At 55.7% G+C, this 17,182-nt stretch overlaps 1 protein-coding gene across 3 annotated transcripts in view; it reads right to left on the bottom strand.

Moving 5' to 3' along the window:
- MAP2K3 (mitogen-activated protein kinase kinase 3) overlaps positions 1-16,763 on the bottom strand; it is a 34,578-nt gene extending 17,815 nt beyond the window's left edge. For 2 of the 3 annotated variants that reach the window (XM_082490293.1, XM_082490295.1), the window contains exon 1: positions 16,710-16,763. In XM_082490293.1, coding sequence (XP_082346419.1) covers positions 16,710-16,725 — 16 coding nt within the window. In that variant the 5' untranslated portion in view covers positions 16,726-16,763. Of the gene's footprint in view, positions 1-2,758; positions 2,777-16,709 lie in introns of those variants that run through there. The other variant, XM_082490294.1, reaches the window with a different exon arrangement.
- Between the last annotated feature and the right edge of the window lie 419 nt (positions 16,764-17,182).

The raw sequence follows: 17,182 nt of genomic DNA, 5'->3' as shown, positions 1-17,182 counted from the left end.
ACAACCCCCCTGCACCATACAGGAGAGTCATTTAACGTCTCTGTGCATTGGCCATCCCCCATGAACTCTGCTATAATGGGGGTCCTGCACATCACCCTGCTTCCCTGTACCCCCAAAGCACTGCCCTTCGCTTCCCAGCATCATACTGCCAAGACCAGTGACAATCCCCTTCCCACCCTGTCACACCTTAGTCCCAAAACGCATTTCCTAGCTCCAACCTGAAAAAGCACCGATTAAACCGGAGGTATTCTGCCACCACTCCCAGGCTCTGGCCGGTGGAAAACCCAGCTCAGCCCATGCCTGCAGGAATAAAATCAGCCCTGATGCTGCCCTGCAGCCGGGGGAGCCGAGGCAGACATTGAATTCGCTTGTTACAGCTCTCCCAAAATTTGCCACAAGCTTTCCAGCAGCCTGCAGGCTGGCCTGAACTCCGGCTTCTTGCTCCAAGCTTCTCGCAGCAGCATGGGTCCAGCTGGGCAGAGGCTGAGTGGGCAGGCAACGCTTCCCCTTGAGCACAGCCGGGGGGAAAAAAGGAAAAAAAAAAAAAAGGAAAAAAGAAAAAGAAAAAAAAGAAAAAAAAAAGAAAAGCCTGCTCAGTGCAGGCAGAGCCCTGACATGGGAGGTGGGGGCACAGCCCACCGATGGCCCCCCAAGCATCCGGAGGCTGCCGGGCTGCCTGCTGCAAACTCTCCCGGGGCTGGATGCATCACCCCGGGGAGGTGACCTGGTTCCTGAGCCTCTGCAGCCCCCCCCCCCAGGGAGAGCCCACGCACTGCTTCAGGGTGAATGAGGGTGGAGGAAGGTCTGGGGAGGAAAATAAAACGTGAAGAACAAAAAAGGCAGTGGGACGAGCACGACAAGACCTTGCAGCTCAAGCCCTTCTGTCCCGAGTACATCCCAGGGCAGCATTTGCTTTGAGCCCCCGCAGGCAGCTGCTCTCGGCTCCTTCCCACCAGCGAGGCCTCGGCACCGTCTCTCCCACATTTGGGATCCTGGTAGGGTCGGTGCAGGAGGAATTGCTATACCGTGAAGAATGGTTTGTGCCACCTGAAAATCCTGGAAACAGGCTATTTTCCCAGGGCACCGGGCTCTTGCAAGAAGGGCGGCTGCAAGCACAGAGCAACGCAGCTCCCCTCTGGAGATCCCCCCACGCGGGCAAAAGGGCAGCAGCAAGACGATTTAGGGACACATCTCGGTTACCCCCGCGAGCCCCAGGGCTCTGCTGCCGGCCCCGAGCACGCAGGACGGGCAGGCGCTGCCAGTGTGGCATGCCGGGCAGCGGAAGGGGCTGCGGGCCGCGGGGACACGCTGCACGGCGCCTCGCAGCCAGGCAGGGGAAAATTAGCTGACAGAAGTTCCTGGTGCGGACGAGATTGTAACCCACGTGATGCTGCAGGCACGTAACTGCATCCTTTATGCTAAGAAAGGAACCATTTCCTTCTAAAGAAAAAAAAAAAAAAAAAAAAAAAGCCTAACAAATTTTTTTCTCTCGTGCTATAACCTCCACCAGCTACACAGACATTTCCTGGAACTGCTCAATTCAACATCTGAATCCTCATCTTCACCGCCACCACCGACTTCAGTGGTATTAAGTTGCACCTCTCCCCGGGAGGTTTATCCTTCCCACTCTTGCTGGCGTGGGCGGAGAGAAACGAACAGGACAATCTAAAGAACTGCAAATAAAACTATTTGCCTGAGCCGACCTTTGAAATTAAACCTCTCCGCTGCCTCCCCAGGGCTCTGGTTCCAGCCCCAGGTAAGTCCCGGGGACGGCTTCGGCACAGGAGGCTCCTTCCAGAGCCGGACTGCTTCGTTAGCGCTGGGGAAAAAATGTTAGGGATGCATCCCTGTTCTCCTCCATCTGAGGAGGAGAGCAAAAAGCCACGGCTGGGGCAGAAGGCCAGAGGGCGGGATCCCAGCCCCGCTGCAAAGAAAGAGCTGCAACCGAAAAAAGCATCAAGAAAAAGAAAAAGAAAGAAATTAGAGGCAGGGTGCAAAGCAGAGAGGGGAATTTGGTTGCTTCGGTCATGAGAGCCAGCTCCTCACAGGCACACTTTGTGCTATTTTCCACTGTTGAGAGTGGAAAAAAAAAAAAAGCTATCTGTGGAAGCGGAAAAAGGGCTCTCAACCTGCCGAAAGCCGTCACTCATCGGCCCGCCGAGGTGCCGCTGCAGCGAGGGGCTCCTGCGGGTCATCGCCGCCCCACGCTCGCCACTTCTGCAAAAAAAAAAAAAAAAAAAAAAAAAAAAAAAGGCGAGCGAGGAGGAGGAAAAAAATGCACTTCAGAAAAAGCCCCTTGCAGCCCCAAAACAGGCTGTCAGCCCGGGCTGAATCAGAGCTCCTGACTGCCGGGGCAGCCGCCCGTCTTTCCAATGCAACAGGCAGGGACAGGCAGGGGACGACCACTCAAGAGCTGCTGGAAAACCCTGTGTCCCAGCAGTGCAACCAGAACCGGAGCCAGGAGCTAGCATTACTCTCCAAATATTTTCCTTTAGCCACGCTAGATTTGATATTTTTAATTTTTTTTTTTTTTTTTTTACACTGAAGATGCCAGTGTTTCAACCCCCCCCCAAAACATGCAAGTTTTCCAATGCTTTAAAAATAGACCCCCAGCTGCAAACACCGACCCCCTGCCCAAGCAAGGAGAAAGAAGTAAAACCGCACGGATGGACCCAAAAAAAGTTGCACAGCCCCTTTTAGCACCACAATCAGCCCTTCACTCTCCCCCACCACGTGTTTTGCAAATTGCAACATCTACCTTGCTTCTTGTCCATGGTTTCCCAGAAATGAAGAACAGCGTCCGCACGCCTGGACGAAGAGAGGGATGGGGGCGGGATGGAAGAGGGAGGGGAAGGAAAAAAAAAAAAAAAAAAAAAGGATCCAGCACACAGCACTTTTTGCAAGCACCGATGATTATTTTCAGTGGGAATGCATGGCCCGACTCGCTCGCCGGCTTCACGCAGCTCTCCTCGCCCGGCGTTCCCGGCTCCCGGGGGTCCACAAGGCCGGCGAGTGGGGGGAGACGGGGAAGGTAGCGCCACGTTCCCTCATCGGCAGCTGCCGAGGTTGGTCGGTCTCAGCTCCGATTACCCTTGAAAGCTCAACAGTTGTAAAAACTGCAGCAGCGAAATAGCAGATGACGTCAACAGGAAACTGGGGGGGAGCCAGCTCCAGCTCCGGGAGCCATCGAAGCACTGGACTGCTACAGTGCATCCCGGTGGGACACGTTTTCTTCCGACAAATTAAATCATTCAAACCCAGCCTGCAAGCGGAGGGGCAGAGCCCGCTCCTGCCTCCTCCATCGCCCTTCCCCAGGCATCACACCGGAGCCACCCCGGCTCCAGGACAGCCCTGCGGCATCAGCCGGTTCGGAGCAGAGGGGAGCCCACGCTCACTGGTTTGGGCACCGAGGGGATGCCGGGAGAGAAAGAGGTCACATTTCTTTGTGCTGCAGGTGACACGCTAATTGCTTTGCCACTAACAACTATTACCACAACAAATAGTAGAAATATTGTTCCATGACAATACCAGCACAGAGCTTAGCAGCTATTCCAGGGTGACAACCGAGACGGCATCTCTGCTGGCAAAATATAAATCGCTGCATGGATTTGGCTGGTAAATAGCAAGGGAGAGCGATGAAGGCATGGGGGGGAAAAAAAAAAAAAATCATTCATTTCTCTGCAAACACATGCAAGAAAAGCTGTGGCAAAGTATTGCTGCTCTTCCCCTCTCCCTCAAAACCAGCCCGGCAGAAGCCAGCGCTGACGTTCCTGATCAAAGCCAGATTCGGCTTTGACGGGCTGCAGTTTTGTTTTCGATTTCCCTGTCAGCCTGGAGGGGAGATACTGTACCAGCTTCTTTACCTTAAACTAATTATAGAAAACATGCCTCCCCTTCGCTCCCGAGCTATTCCCTAACTCGTAGGCTGTGCCGGGCCATACACATTTGCAGGCAGGAAAGTCAGAGGTCGAGGTAAATGCACATACCAACATAATGAGTGACGCTAATTTTAAATAGTGTTTATATAAACCCCAGAAGGACTGCGGAAGATATTTTCTCAGGCGCATTTCCACTCCCAGGGTATAGTTTCAGGCACAGATCATCGGCACATAAAGGATGCTGACGCAGGAGCTGCTATCGCAGACGGCACCGAGAGCCACCAGCAAAGCGATGCTGCATCGTCCTCTGGCTTCACAGCTGATTCCCTGACCCAGACAGAAGATGCTTCAAGGACCTTTACAGACACCCACAAAGTCAGTGTTGCTTTGGAGCAGAAAGTCCCTAACCCAGCAGGTGGGATGGGAAACACGATTCCCTTTGAATCAGTCCTGTTGGGTTTCAGTGCCCAAGGAGCAGGGGTGGTGCAAAGCAGAGCGACATCTCAGAAGCATCTTAATAAATAAATAAATAAATAAAATCAAAACAAACCCAAACCCAAGCATCCTTTCAAGTCTCACCATTGGCAGCTTTTTCAAAAGTTTGCTGACGCGGTAGGAATTGCCCAGCCTCGAAAGACGCACGCCACTGTGTATTAATCATCCAGCCCTTTAAACGCTACAGGTAATCCCGCAGGAACAAAAGGCATGGGGTGTTTCACTGGTGTTAACGAAGCCTCTCCACGCCTCTGGGCTGGGACATCACCCCACAACTGGTGAGGGATGCTGGGGGAGCAAACCCTGCAATGGGGAGAAAGAAGCCAAGGCACTCGCTGCAGGTCCGGCTACGCCGGGGCAGAGGTGGGGGTCCGGTGGGGTGGCAGCCGCGCTCCCATCGCTCCCAGCAGCCCCCTGCCAGTGGGCCGGCTTGAATAAATGGAAGAGCACACCCTCAAAAACAGCAATGAGCTCAAACAGTGCCCTGCCAATGCCGCGGCCCTCTCCCCACCCTTCCCCTGCAGGAAGGCAGCATCTCCCGAGGCCGGTTTGGTTACGGCTGGGTCACCATCGCAGCCGGGCACCGGGGAAGAGCCGCTGCGCCGTGAGCGGCAAAAGAGGAACACCCCATTCAGGGTCAGCAAGGAGGTGTTTTGGTTTGTTGGGGTTTTTTTTGGTTTTTTTTTGTTTGTTTTTTTACAGGTGTGCATTTGGGGCCGAGTAAAAAAATTAATGGTGTCACCTGCCCTGAAAGAAGAGCCACTGTCTGACCAGGGGAGGGGGGCGGTTTTCAGGGGACACCCCTTTCCTCTGGTCAGGGAAAAGTCCCCGCACCAGCTGGCCGTGCCGTCCCAGTGCCACGCTGCCCGCTGCGCCTCGCTGTCCGACTGGGAACTGCAGGAGTTCCCCTGGCCAAGGCTGTAGCGCAGCCGCTGCCCCAAGCCCGGGATGCACTTGCCTTTCCATGGACGAGGTGCACATCCCACGGGAAAGCCCCGCGTGCCCGAGCCAGGCACGGGACCTGCAGCTTGGAAACTCTGCGGCAGCTCTATTTTTAAGCAAAGCCTTTGAACCAAATCCAATCGGAAAGGGAACAGGGATATTTTTCTCATCCCTTCGGATGGCGCTTGGGGACGATCGATCACCGATACCGCGCAGGGCTCGTCTCAATCGGCAGAGCGGGATGTCACACCGACAGTGCCACCGGGGCCGGGCGAGACTGATGCAAAGGAGGAGGGTGCGACCTCCTGGTACCCAGCGAGGGATTTGGGGACAGGCACGTTAGCCCAAGCCACCGATGGCCAAAGGCCGACATTGGCACTGCCACCTCCGGGGCTCGGAGCCACACCCGGCCTCCGTGCACCGGCCAGATAACGCCGCCGCGAGCCACGCCGGCTCTGCCGGCAGCTCCGGGAGGATGTCACCGCCCAGCTACATTCCAGCTGTATTTTTAGGTTACCTGCATAACCCCGAGGGCTGGAAAAAACATTTGATTTTGTGTTTTGCTCCCAGGTGGCGGCTTGCTATCCTGCAGCCCCGCGACGACGAGCACACAGGGTCCCCTCTGAGAAACCCGCACGAGCGGAGACCAGACTGCCTTTAGAAGCTTAAAAGCCCCAGCTAGCTGGCATTTGCTCGGTGCCATTATAGGACACACTACATACACGCCAAGAGCCTTGCACGCACCAGCGCTTGTGCAAAACCCCCCTGTGAAGGTGGTTACGGTCACAGGGAACAGGCACCCAGCCGGGGCAGGGGCAAAGCATCTTTCGTGGGGCTACGGACTGCCTCCTTTGCATCCATCGCTCCGACTGGGTCTTCTCCCCCAAAAAAGCAGCGGCAGAGGCCGTGCCTCCTCAAAGCTCAGCTGCGGCACAATGTCAACGTGGACCCACCAAGGGTAGGCTGGGGGGCGGTGGGAAAACGCTTGGGATGGGTCATTAATCCAACCCGCAGCACATGGGGAATCCCAGAGCTGGGCAGCGCACGGGTGCATGGCCAGCCTGAAAGCCGTGGCCACGAGCCATCTCGTGGGACCAGCACGGGCTACACTGACTCAGCTGCAGACACTGGCAAGCTGTCGTGAGACAAAGGTCTGGGAGCAATCCCAGCTCCAGTGCCTTAAGTGTTAAAAGGCAAAGGAGACCGTGCTTAGAGAGAAGCAAAAAGCATATTAAAAAAACAAAAACAGAGAAAAAGGAAGAGGCAGAACCGTCGTCACCTGTGCCCACCTCCGTGCCAGCCGGTACCCAGTCCTCCCCAGAGCAACGCTCCTGCCTTTGACTTCTCAGCCCATAGGCGAAGCCACCAAAAATTAAAACCTGTTTGGAACTGATGCGACTGGCTGCTGACAGTTTCCTGATGGGAGAGAAAACTCAAATCGCTTTTGGAATAGGTCAGCTTGACAGGAGGCACAAGGTTAGTTAGTAGGAAAGGAAAAGAGTCATTTGACTTTTTAATTGTCAGTTGTAACTCAACTCTATAGTCAACACTTTTTACACACTCTTTTTCTATCCAAATTGGTGCAATTCAAGTACTTCCAGGTGTCCCCAAAACTCCATAAACTTGGCAAGAGAGCAATGTATTCCCTCTCTGCTTCTAATGCAGTTCTTTAATAAAAAAAAAACCAAACTAGCTTTCTACCATCCTCCCTCCAATTTGTTTTGGGCAGGGATAGAGTGATTTCATCTCTGCAAATGATGTAAGACAGAGCAGGCACCTGCTCTGAAAACAGAATTTATGGAGGGGAGAAAAAAAAAAAAAAAAAAAAAAACCCACCACCAAACAAAGAAGGCCTCAAAGTCCGCAGCTCTGGGAGAGTGGCAGAAACAAGAGACCGACCCAGGTGCTTCCCTGGCCCGGAGACTTCAGGCAGGATTTTCTTGAGACCAGCATCTGCGCTGGGGAACAGGGCAGGCAGCTGCTCCGATGGCTCACAGTGACATTGTCCCCTGGGACCCAGAGCGCTTCCCCGCTCCTGAGACACCACCGCAGCTCAGGCAGACAAAACCTGTGCACTTTCAGAGCAAAACCTCCAGCAGTGACCCAGCACCACGTCTCCGGGGTGGAAGAGCAGGGAAAACCTTGGATTATTTCTTTTGGAGCAGGGTGCTGATCCAGCCGCTTCCAGAAAGTGGCTGGCGAGGGCTGCAGTACGCTCCCCTATGTCTCCTGCTGTCCCACAGCAATTCTTTGCTCTTTTTGGTGCATCTTCAGTGCCATCCCTCTTCACTGCCTCTCTCACCCTGTCCCCTCCCTGCAGCAGGGAACCAAGAAGACGACACAAATGCAAAGGGCTCACCATGCCAGAGGGCTGCTGCAAAGCAGACACAGCCAGTTGGAGCCCCCAGTTTCTCCACTGAGTTTTTCTGTGAGAAGAATCCACCCCATCACGAGACAAAGGGGGAGTCAGGAGACCTCCCCAGACTTGGGTGAGACATAGGAAAACCACAGGCTGAGAGCAGACAGGGACTATGAAGACTGCCCAATTCCCCTCAGGCCAGCACTCATCCTTATTTCCATGTAAAGCCCCCTACCGCTCTCAAACCTCAGCGCTCAGCCGAAAAACTTCAGTCTTAAAACCTAATGATGCTCCCAGGTTAAGAGAGGCAGCAGGTGACCTGTTTGGTCCCCGTGACCTGCTTGCAACGGGGCTGATGTAGCGAGGGGAGAGCTGGCTCCTGAAACCCCCCGGAGAGCTCAGCCGCAGCGAGCCGGACCTGCGGCCTCTTCTCCCGGCATTAACCACACCATCCCTCTGACCCGCACCGCATACCTCTTATTCTCCCATCGCTGCTCCTCTGCCCCATACAGAGGTATGCCCACATTCCCAGAACATGTCCCACACATCCAGCTGGTCCGCGAGATCAGCTCCTCTGCTCATCGGTTTAGGAAGTTATAGTAAGATGTACCTATATATCCATCTTATAAAGTAAGATATATAGAGGTATAGAGATATATATCTGCATATAAAGACAAGCACCACATATTTGCTAAGCTCCATATTTTGCAGAAGTCACCTGCAAACGTTTCTCCTTTATTTCTCCAAACTTCCTGCTGCAATGCTCAAAAATCCACCCCCCAATTAAAGACTGGACCACCAGCACACCAAGAAATGCTGCCAGCCCCACTGCCCAGCATCGCCCTCCACCACCCCCCCCAAAGGGCTCTTATCTTTGGCTGCAACAGCTCTGCATGGGGAAAACACCTTTTTTTGCGGCAGATTTGCCCAGTACCCACAGGGCAGCTTTGATTCATGCCTGGGAAAGGCATGCATCCGGCTCACGTCCCAGCTCAAGAGCTCGCAGGCTGTGACTCAGTGCAGCTCAGGCTGCAGCTTCTCGTGGGGCGCACTGAGGGCTTCCAAGAACCGTTTCCACTTAAATAAGAAACAATACATTTTTTAAAATCCCCTTTACCCCCCAAGAGCGAGCCTCACATCAGCACTTTTGGGAAAGGAGCGGTGCTCTGCAGGGCGGCTTGCGAAACGGCAAAGAGAGGAGCTGGAAGGAGACACGTGAAACATCAAACCTGTTTGAGATAAAGGGAAACGCACGCCGGCTCCCTTCCCTGTGACAGTTACGCACGGTTTCCCTCGCTGAGCTGCGACTGTAAAAACCCCATGGGGAAATCCACAGTTACCGAACAAGAAATTCTTTGTGGATCCAAAATTAAGGGTAAACTCTTGCAGCGACCTGCAACGTAACGTACACAGAAAAGGAAACCACGCGTACAGGAGAGCCGCTGGAGGAAAAGCTGAGTCGTTTTCTAGCACCTTAGCGAAGCACACTCAAGGCTGATAAGAGTTTCAATTAAAATTCACCCACAATTTCTGCCTGGTGATTTCTAGAGGCACCTCCTCCAGCCTCCGCTTTACTCTCATCACCCCGGTGTCCTTCAACAAACCAGGCAGGGGCAGGTATAATTAATATCTGCAAAAAGCTTCTCTTGGGCAAGAGAGCAGCGTCTGCGGAGCACAAGCGGCAGCCCGACCACGGCACAGCCCTGCGGGTATCCCGGGCTCGGAGAACCACCCCAGCCCTGTCCCCGATGCCAGCCGTCCTCCAGCACACAGTACTCATGGCAAGCGATTGCAGGGATCACCCAAAAACCTGCAGGAAACAGACTGCAGATGCTAATGAAGATCAGACACAGGGGGCTGTAGAAGCAGCAGATCTAAAACACCCACCACCTCCTCCTTTGTTGGCAGCCTTAAGGCAGCGTGCGGCTGCTTCCAGCCTTAAGGAAAACAGGTGCTGCCAAAGAGAGAAAGCCAGAGAGCAGAACAGAGGCCGGTATGGGTCCGTGCTGGTCCCCTGGCAGCATCGCCACCCACATCCCACCCCACCAGCACCCGCATCCTCCTTTCTGCACCGTTACATCATTTGGGTCCTCTGACCACCAAGCTCAGAGACGGCGGCTGGCAGGGAGCATCGCAGGCAAAAAGGGTGCAGATTCGGCACAGGGTGAATGATCTTAGTTGCGGGGAGACCAGGGAAACCTCGAAAGCCAGCTGAGCACACGTGCGTGCACACACACACAAAAATGCCTTGCGCTGCCCTGCCCTGCGCCGGCAGGGATTTTCTGGGTGCAAGCATGGGGTTTTTACAAACAGGCACGTGGGGCTGTGCCTGCCACCTACCCCCCGCCCCGGAGCACCTTTTAAAGGTGCTTGGAAGATGACAAAGACCAGCCAAAGCAACGTAGCAGCACAAGATCGTTTCATCTTTGGCTGAGGTGCAACTTGGCAGTGTGTCAGGAGAGAAACCAAGCGGTCGGCAGCGGCAGGGGATTTTTAGCTATGCAGAGCAGCTTTCTTAAAAAGCCTTGATGGTGAGCACATCTGGCTGTCACCAAAAGAGCCACGTCATTTTTGGTGACGAGCTGCAAAGACGTCCTTCAGGACCACACACCCCCTGCACCACGGGGCACACCTTCAGGACTGACTCAGAGGGACCATCCTCGCCGGCCCATCGGGCTGCACCCTCTGCTGCTCCTTCGTCTCCCTCTCAAGCCTCAACTTTCCCGCTCCGACACCAAGTAAACCAAGATTCTCCATCCTACAGCCAAAAATACCTCCACCACACGGTGTGCTTGCCCTTCACTACTTTTAATGGGAAACAGTCTCCTGCAGGAAGAGATGCACGGAGCAGGAGAGGACATCTGCTCCGGCTGCTTTGAGATGAATGGCAAATGCCCTCCAGCAAGCCAGGTCAGGATGCCGCCGTCTCATAGGGCTGCCAGTAACACCAGTAAAGATGGCCAGGGCTGCACGGCACTCAACCGACCATAGCTGCTTCATCAGCCATCCCTGCCAGATTCAGGCTAGGAGGGAATTTACACACACGCACCACAAAGCAGTATCTAACTGGCCTGCAAGCCCAGACACGCTGACACTCCCTAGATAACCCCGTCATCCTCCCCTAAACCACCGCCAGCCTGTCCACGTAACCAGCCCTGCGTGTTTATGATCTGTCAGACACATGACTGTCACCTGCCAAACCCTGCAGTCGGGCTTCTTCCCGTCCTGTCCCTCTGCCCTGCACCGCGGGTCATTGCACCGCTGGTCCCACCCGTCACCGGGCAGACAGCAAGGGAGGACACGGCTCTCGGCACCACCGAAGAGATGCCGGCAGGATGCCGGCAGCACTGCAGGGTTTTATGCATTCCTCATTGGAAACCTCCGAGACCTTTATGGGAACGAAATATAATCATTAAAAGCTGCTTTTAAGCTACAACGGGCACTACCAAGGCAGGAGATGAGGGGACAGGGTGCAAACGCCCCGTGACAAGGGGCACTCGGTGCCCAACAGGCAGCTCCTGGGGAGGAGGGGGTCCAGGCGCCGACAGGCACAGGGAGCAAGCATCGTCATCCGCAGAGAGGTTCATCGGATACAAGCAGTTAGACTGGTGTCAGTGCCAAATCACAGCTGAGGGTTAGCAGCCTCTGATGGGAAATTACCTGTACTGAGCACTCGGGAGGTTTCTTTCCTTTCCTCTGGTGATGGTGGTGGTGTGGGGGGAGGAAGGATGGATGCTCTACAAACTTCTGGTAAGTTTTGTCTCCTCCTCATCCTGCCTCCTCTTCCACTCAAGTGATGTTTTTAATGGGAATTCATCTTTTTTTCCAATTAAAAAATAAGCATTTCACTTGAAATGATGAAATCGAAGCTTAGAGCACAGGATAGACCTAGTTCAGCAGTGACCCCCCAGAGCACAGTGCAGGCAGGAGGACGGGGGCTGCGGCAGCCCAGTGGGTGCCGGACTGTCCCCAGCTCCTCATGCACCCTGCCAGCTCCCAGGGGAGGAGGTAACAGCCAGGCCATCACCTTCACACCTCTCCTTCCCCGGATTCCCGGCAAGCGGGGCCATAAAGCCATTTCTCCAGGGTCAGGAGGGAGCCAGGGGCAGGGCAGGGACATCCCGCCGTACCACACCCCAGCGCAACAAACAGCTCCCCAAGGTCACAACCCTCACATTTCGGAGAAACCAAACTCCAGCACTGGATGTCTTTAAAAAACAAGATCGGGTGTCTTTTTACACAATCTGGCTTAATTCACCCAAAAGCTGTCGGACCAGCTGCAGTAATTCCTGGAAGCAACACCCTGACCTCCAGCCGAGCATGACGCTCACTGTCGTCCTTCTTGACATTAAAGCCCACGATTCAAGTGTTTCCCCGTTTTCCCCTACGTTAGATCCAGCAGCACACAAGGGCAATCATGCCACATGGAAAAGCCCACCGGCCTCCGGGGCTTGAAAGGGTCACGCTCTTCCCAAGTGCTGCCCATCTTCTCTTGCGACAGGTCGATAGAGCAGACAGTGCACAACGGAGCCCAGCGGCATTAAGCCCATGGATTAATTAAGCCACGTAGACAACACAGCACAGAATTACTGGGGGAAAGGGTGCTGGAGAGGGTCTGCCTTGCTCCCACCTTCATCCCACTGCAGGTTCAGAACCTCCTCCAGCATTAGGCAGCGATTCCCCTCTCCCTCCCCTATGCACTGGGACCATGGGACCCCCAAATCCCACCCTTCCCCTTAGCCACACCATAACCCCCCACCTCCTGCATGGGCACCGACTCTGCTCCAGCCTTTTGCCAGAGAGAGAAGCCGTTGCATGAGAAAGGTGCAGGCAAGGAGCCCTATCCCAGCTCCAAAAAAAGGGAGCAGACTCAGACCCACGGCAAACAGAGGCCAGCTGGGCCACAAGACACTACTGTGATATCCAAGATAGCTGCAGTCATGCCCAGTAATTATGATATTCCTTGGGGCAATGAACGTTTAGACTCGCAATGCTGCCACGGTATCAGTGCAGCATCGTCCCCAGGCAGATATGGGGCTGTGGGGACACAGCGTATCTCCCAAACTGAAAAAAAGAACGGAAACTTCCAGTTTCCACCATAAAAAAATCCTCTCTGCCCTCTTCCCCACTCAAAATCCCTGGCTAACACTCGATCTGCGCTACAGAGTTTTGTCAGCAAAACAGGCAGTGGGGTAGATCTCACTCCAAACGTGCCCACAAGCAGTCCTGAATCATGGCAGTAAAACCCCAAACTTTTTGTCGGTAGAGTAAAATCGCCTTCCCAGTCAATGTAAGTTCCTCTCCCAGCTCTTTCCCCAGCAAACAGCCTGTCTGGGCAGCTTATTATTAACACCAGTGAAAACCATCTTCCGTCCAAAAACCCATAGAGTGCTCCCCCACATTCACAGCAGTGGCTTCTCCGGTCACAAAATCATCGGGACCAGAAACCTGCACCCATCCCCAGACACCCAAAGAGAAGCTCAACAAAGCACAAAGAGTTTCCTCCGGCGACAACCACCTTTGCAAACAACGGGGGCAAAGCAAACTCTGGCTCAGCCCTGGACTGCAGCCCAGAGCTGGAAAATAAAAGCAGCAGCCTTCAGGGAGAAGCATTATCCACTGGGAAAAAAAAAAAAAAAAGCAGGGGAGCATCCCTCCAGGGAAGGAAACAGACTGCTGAAGCACAGCTAAAATATTTATCGCGTCCAACATGCTATTTTACAGGCGCCCACTGTTACATGAGCAGAGCGCTGCACGAGGAGGAGGGCAGCAGCAAAGCACTGCGCTCTCTAGATGATTGTTGTAATTAATTGGATGCAAGCTCCGTGAGGCTCCAACCAGAATTAAAATAAAAACCTGGCTCTGTGGGATCAGAGCTCCCAGCCCTGCCGCCCCCCTGCCCACGCACACCCAGGGGACACCAGACTGGTGGCTGCTCTGCCCAGAGGCGACGGGAGCCTGAAGCCAAAGTCCTGCTTCTGCGGGTCACGGCCCCATGTGTATTTTCAGCAGAATTGCCTGGTTTTAGGGTGGCAGCAGGAAAAGTGTGAATGGCACATGAGACAGTACAGGATTCACAGCCGACTGAACTGCGTAACGGTGATGTGCTCCCTCAGAGGGACGCGTCCCCACCGCTTATTTACCTACCCGGAATAGACGTGCCACCAGAACAAGCACCAGTTCATGCCCAGGTTCTGGCATTTCTCACCGCTGATTTTTCCAAGCCACGGTGTCAAAGGAGAGCTGCCTCCCCAGAAATACAGCCTGGTTCCAGCCCGATCCTGTCCCTTCTCCCCAACAAAATATTCCTCGAGCCCCAGGGGAAAGGCAGCAGCCTGGATTTGTACACAGAGTCTAACACAGACCCTACACCCTCTGCCATGTTTCTGCACACACCCAAAAGCTGCGAACTCCCCGATGCTTCATCCCCTTCTGCTTTAACCCCTCGGATACAACACCCCTCCCTTCACAGCTGCCATTTCACCAAAAAAAAAAGGTGCAGACTTTGTTGGAAAATCACGCCCAGGACCAGCCACGTGTTGCAATCTGCGGCGAGAGGCCGCGTCCCTTGCAAAGCTCTGCAAGGAGGACACAGGGGCAGCTCCGGAGCTTTGCACACAATTCCTTCCCTTAGTGCCACCCATTCCGGGAAGCACAGCTGGAGGGAGCTTTGGTGACCCAAGACAACAGGCAGCTTTTGCATATTTTGCGCAAACATCAGACTTGACAGTGCAAGATAACAAGGAAACCAAGCGACTTTTCCACCCTGCACGCCTGATCCTGCAAGATAATTTGGATCAAGCAGATAGGAGCAATGGGAAGAGGAAGAAAGCCGGAATCCTTCCTAAGCTTCGCATAATCCCCAGAAGGTGTTTATCTCACAAGCTATGTTTAGCACAGAGGGAGGCAAAGCTCTCGCCCAGCACCATTCCTATTGCCCGTGTCACAGCCAGCCACGTGCACCCCCAAAAACTCCTGAGGCAGGAGACAATCCCGTGACTAAGCCAAAATGACGGCAGGTGAGTTTTGGTACGCATCCATCATGGAAACAGCCAACCTGAGAGCTCCAACGCAGCAGCCTCCGTATACAACCCCGATCAACTCAAGCCAGAGAAGGGAACGCAACCAGCAAAAGGAAACCCAAGACTGTTTGCTGAATTTCCCTACGGGAAATTAGGGAAATTTAGCTTAAATTCAGGCTGTTCAAAAGGTAAGGCAGAAGGAGCCGCCGTGAGGTCTGCCAGCAGCGGGTGCAAGCACTCGGACCCGCGAGCAATGTGCAGCCGGCAAACCCACTCGGAGGGCTGGCGCTGCCGAGGCAGATGCAAAACCGAGGAGAGGCACAGTGGAGGGGTAGCAGGACGAGAGGAGAGGGTTTTGAAGAGCCAGACATGTTATACACGGTCAGGATCGATCCCCATGCTGAATGCTGCCCCAACAGAGACAAAGGAGCTCGGGTCAGATGGGGACCCGGAGCTGCCAGTGCCAGCAGAGACCGGGCACACTCGGCACACGTGTGACACCCCCAGCAAAGGATATTAGGAGTAATTGTATGAATGAACCGGTTTGTCACAATCAACCGCCCTGTGCAACCAGAAACCTGCAGACACAGAAGGGTTCCAAACTTCCTCCGAGGAAAGCACTGCACTCCCAGCTGCTCCCGCAGGCATCGCCTTTTGCTGTCAGCCACACAGCTTCCCCCAAAATCCTCCCGGGCCCAGCTCGGGCCTCCTCTCCCATGGGACACGAGCAGTCCCTCAGCCAGGCTCACCTCTTCCCTCCATCCACACATCCGCACACTGCCCACGGCACCTGCGAGCCGAGCGAGAGGTCTGGGCTCAGATGTCCCGGTGAGAGCCTTTTTAAGAAGCCCGGTTGATCCCTTCCAACGCGGGCCGGCGGCCGGAGGCATGTGCTTCTACCTGTGAGTCAGCAGCTCCGCTCAGCAGCACCGTAAATCGCTGCTGATTCACACCCTGCTTACACAGCAAACAGGAAACTCAGGTCCACATTCCCTCCGGTTAAGACATGGATCATTTAAAAAGGGGGGCAGGGGGGGGGGGGTGGAAAAGTCACGCCAAGGTGCGTTCATCTGCTCACATGGTTCCTGACTTCAAGTTTCCAGCGCATCACTCCCGAACAAGGAAAACCCCTCAAATTTTATTCCGGTGATAAGAGAGAGGCAGCAACCGTACTCCGGGTGCTCCCTCCTCCGTCCGGTCTGTGCGCACGGCGCTGATGCAACCGGCTCCCCGGAGCACCGAGACACCGGCAAAGCCATTTCCCCATCTTCCTCAGCCCCGGCACGCCGGCGGTGTCACCCTGGGCCGATGCCTGCCAGCCGGCGCTCACCTCGGGACAAGCCACCCGGCTACCTCAGTCACGGGCGATGCTCTATAAATAACCCCCGTGACACACGGTCACGTTTGCCCACCGCGTACGGCGCAGACAATGGGAAACTCCACCGCGGCGCTCCCGGCACAGGCGACGGCAGCGGTGGGTGACAGCCCTGCCCCGGTCACCCCACCGCACCGCCCGTGCCGTGGGGAGCGGGATCCTCACCCCCGGCCTTCCCGCCTCGCCAGGCCCCGACGAAGGCTCTCCTCATCCTCGGCGCGCGCTGCTCCAAGCCAGCCACGACGCTTGGGCGTTTGCTTTGAGGGGGAAAAGGCTCCGCCATGAAATTTGCGTATTTCCATCGTTCTCCACCCAACAGCAGCGTCGCCCCCTCCACGCCGCTCACACGCCCCGGGCTCTGCAGCTCAGGGTGGCGGGACGGAGGCGGGAGCCCGGTCCCGGCCGGCGATGCCGGGCTGCAGGCGAGGCCCTCAGGGCCCACGCACAGGCAGCCCCACGGGGCCCACGCCCGGGTTGGGCAACAGCCCCGTCCCCGCGGGTTACGCCAGACCCAACGACGCGGCTCAGCCCGGCCCGCAGCCCCGCTCCCACCCTCCCCCGGAACACCCGGCCCGGAGCCCCCCTCTCCCCACCGGTCCCGGCCCCGGCCCCGGCCCCGGCCCCGGTCCCGGTCCTACCTCTGGGCAGTGACATGGCGGCGGCGGGCCCGCAGCGCCCGGCGGAGTCCGGCCCAGCGCGGCGGCCGCCGGGGAAGAGCGGCAAGGCGGGGCGACGTGCCGGTAGGCTCCGCCCCCTCCACACGCGCGGCGGGATTGGTCAGTGGCGGGAGAGGAGGAGTGGTTACTGCCTCCCAGGGAGGAGCTTCGCGGTTCTCCGTCACGGATGTGAGGGTGAAGTGAGGCGGGCGGGCGGGCGGGAGAGGTGCTGCCGCGCAACCGGGGCGTCCCCGCTGTCCCCGCCACCGGCGTGACACCTCCGCAGCACCCGCAGGGTACAGATGGCGTTTGGGGCCCCCGTCCCGTGACTGGCACGGGGTCAAGAGTGGTGCTGGACTGGGAGGCTGCTGCTGGGCAGCTGAGACCGGCCAAACTCATGACATCTTCATGGGAACCTACTTCTGCACCCCGTGGGTGTGGAAAAATCACACCGT

Source organism: Vanellus vanellus, assembly GCF_965231255.1.
Source record: "Vanellus vanellus genome assembly, chromosome: 14".
NCBI classification, from domain to species: Eukaryota; Metazoa; Chordata; class Aves; order Charadriiformes; family Charadriidae; genus Vanellus; species Vanellus vanellus.
This window is presented reverse-complemented; position numbering and strand designations above follow the sequence as displayed.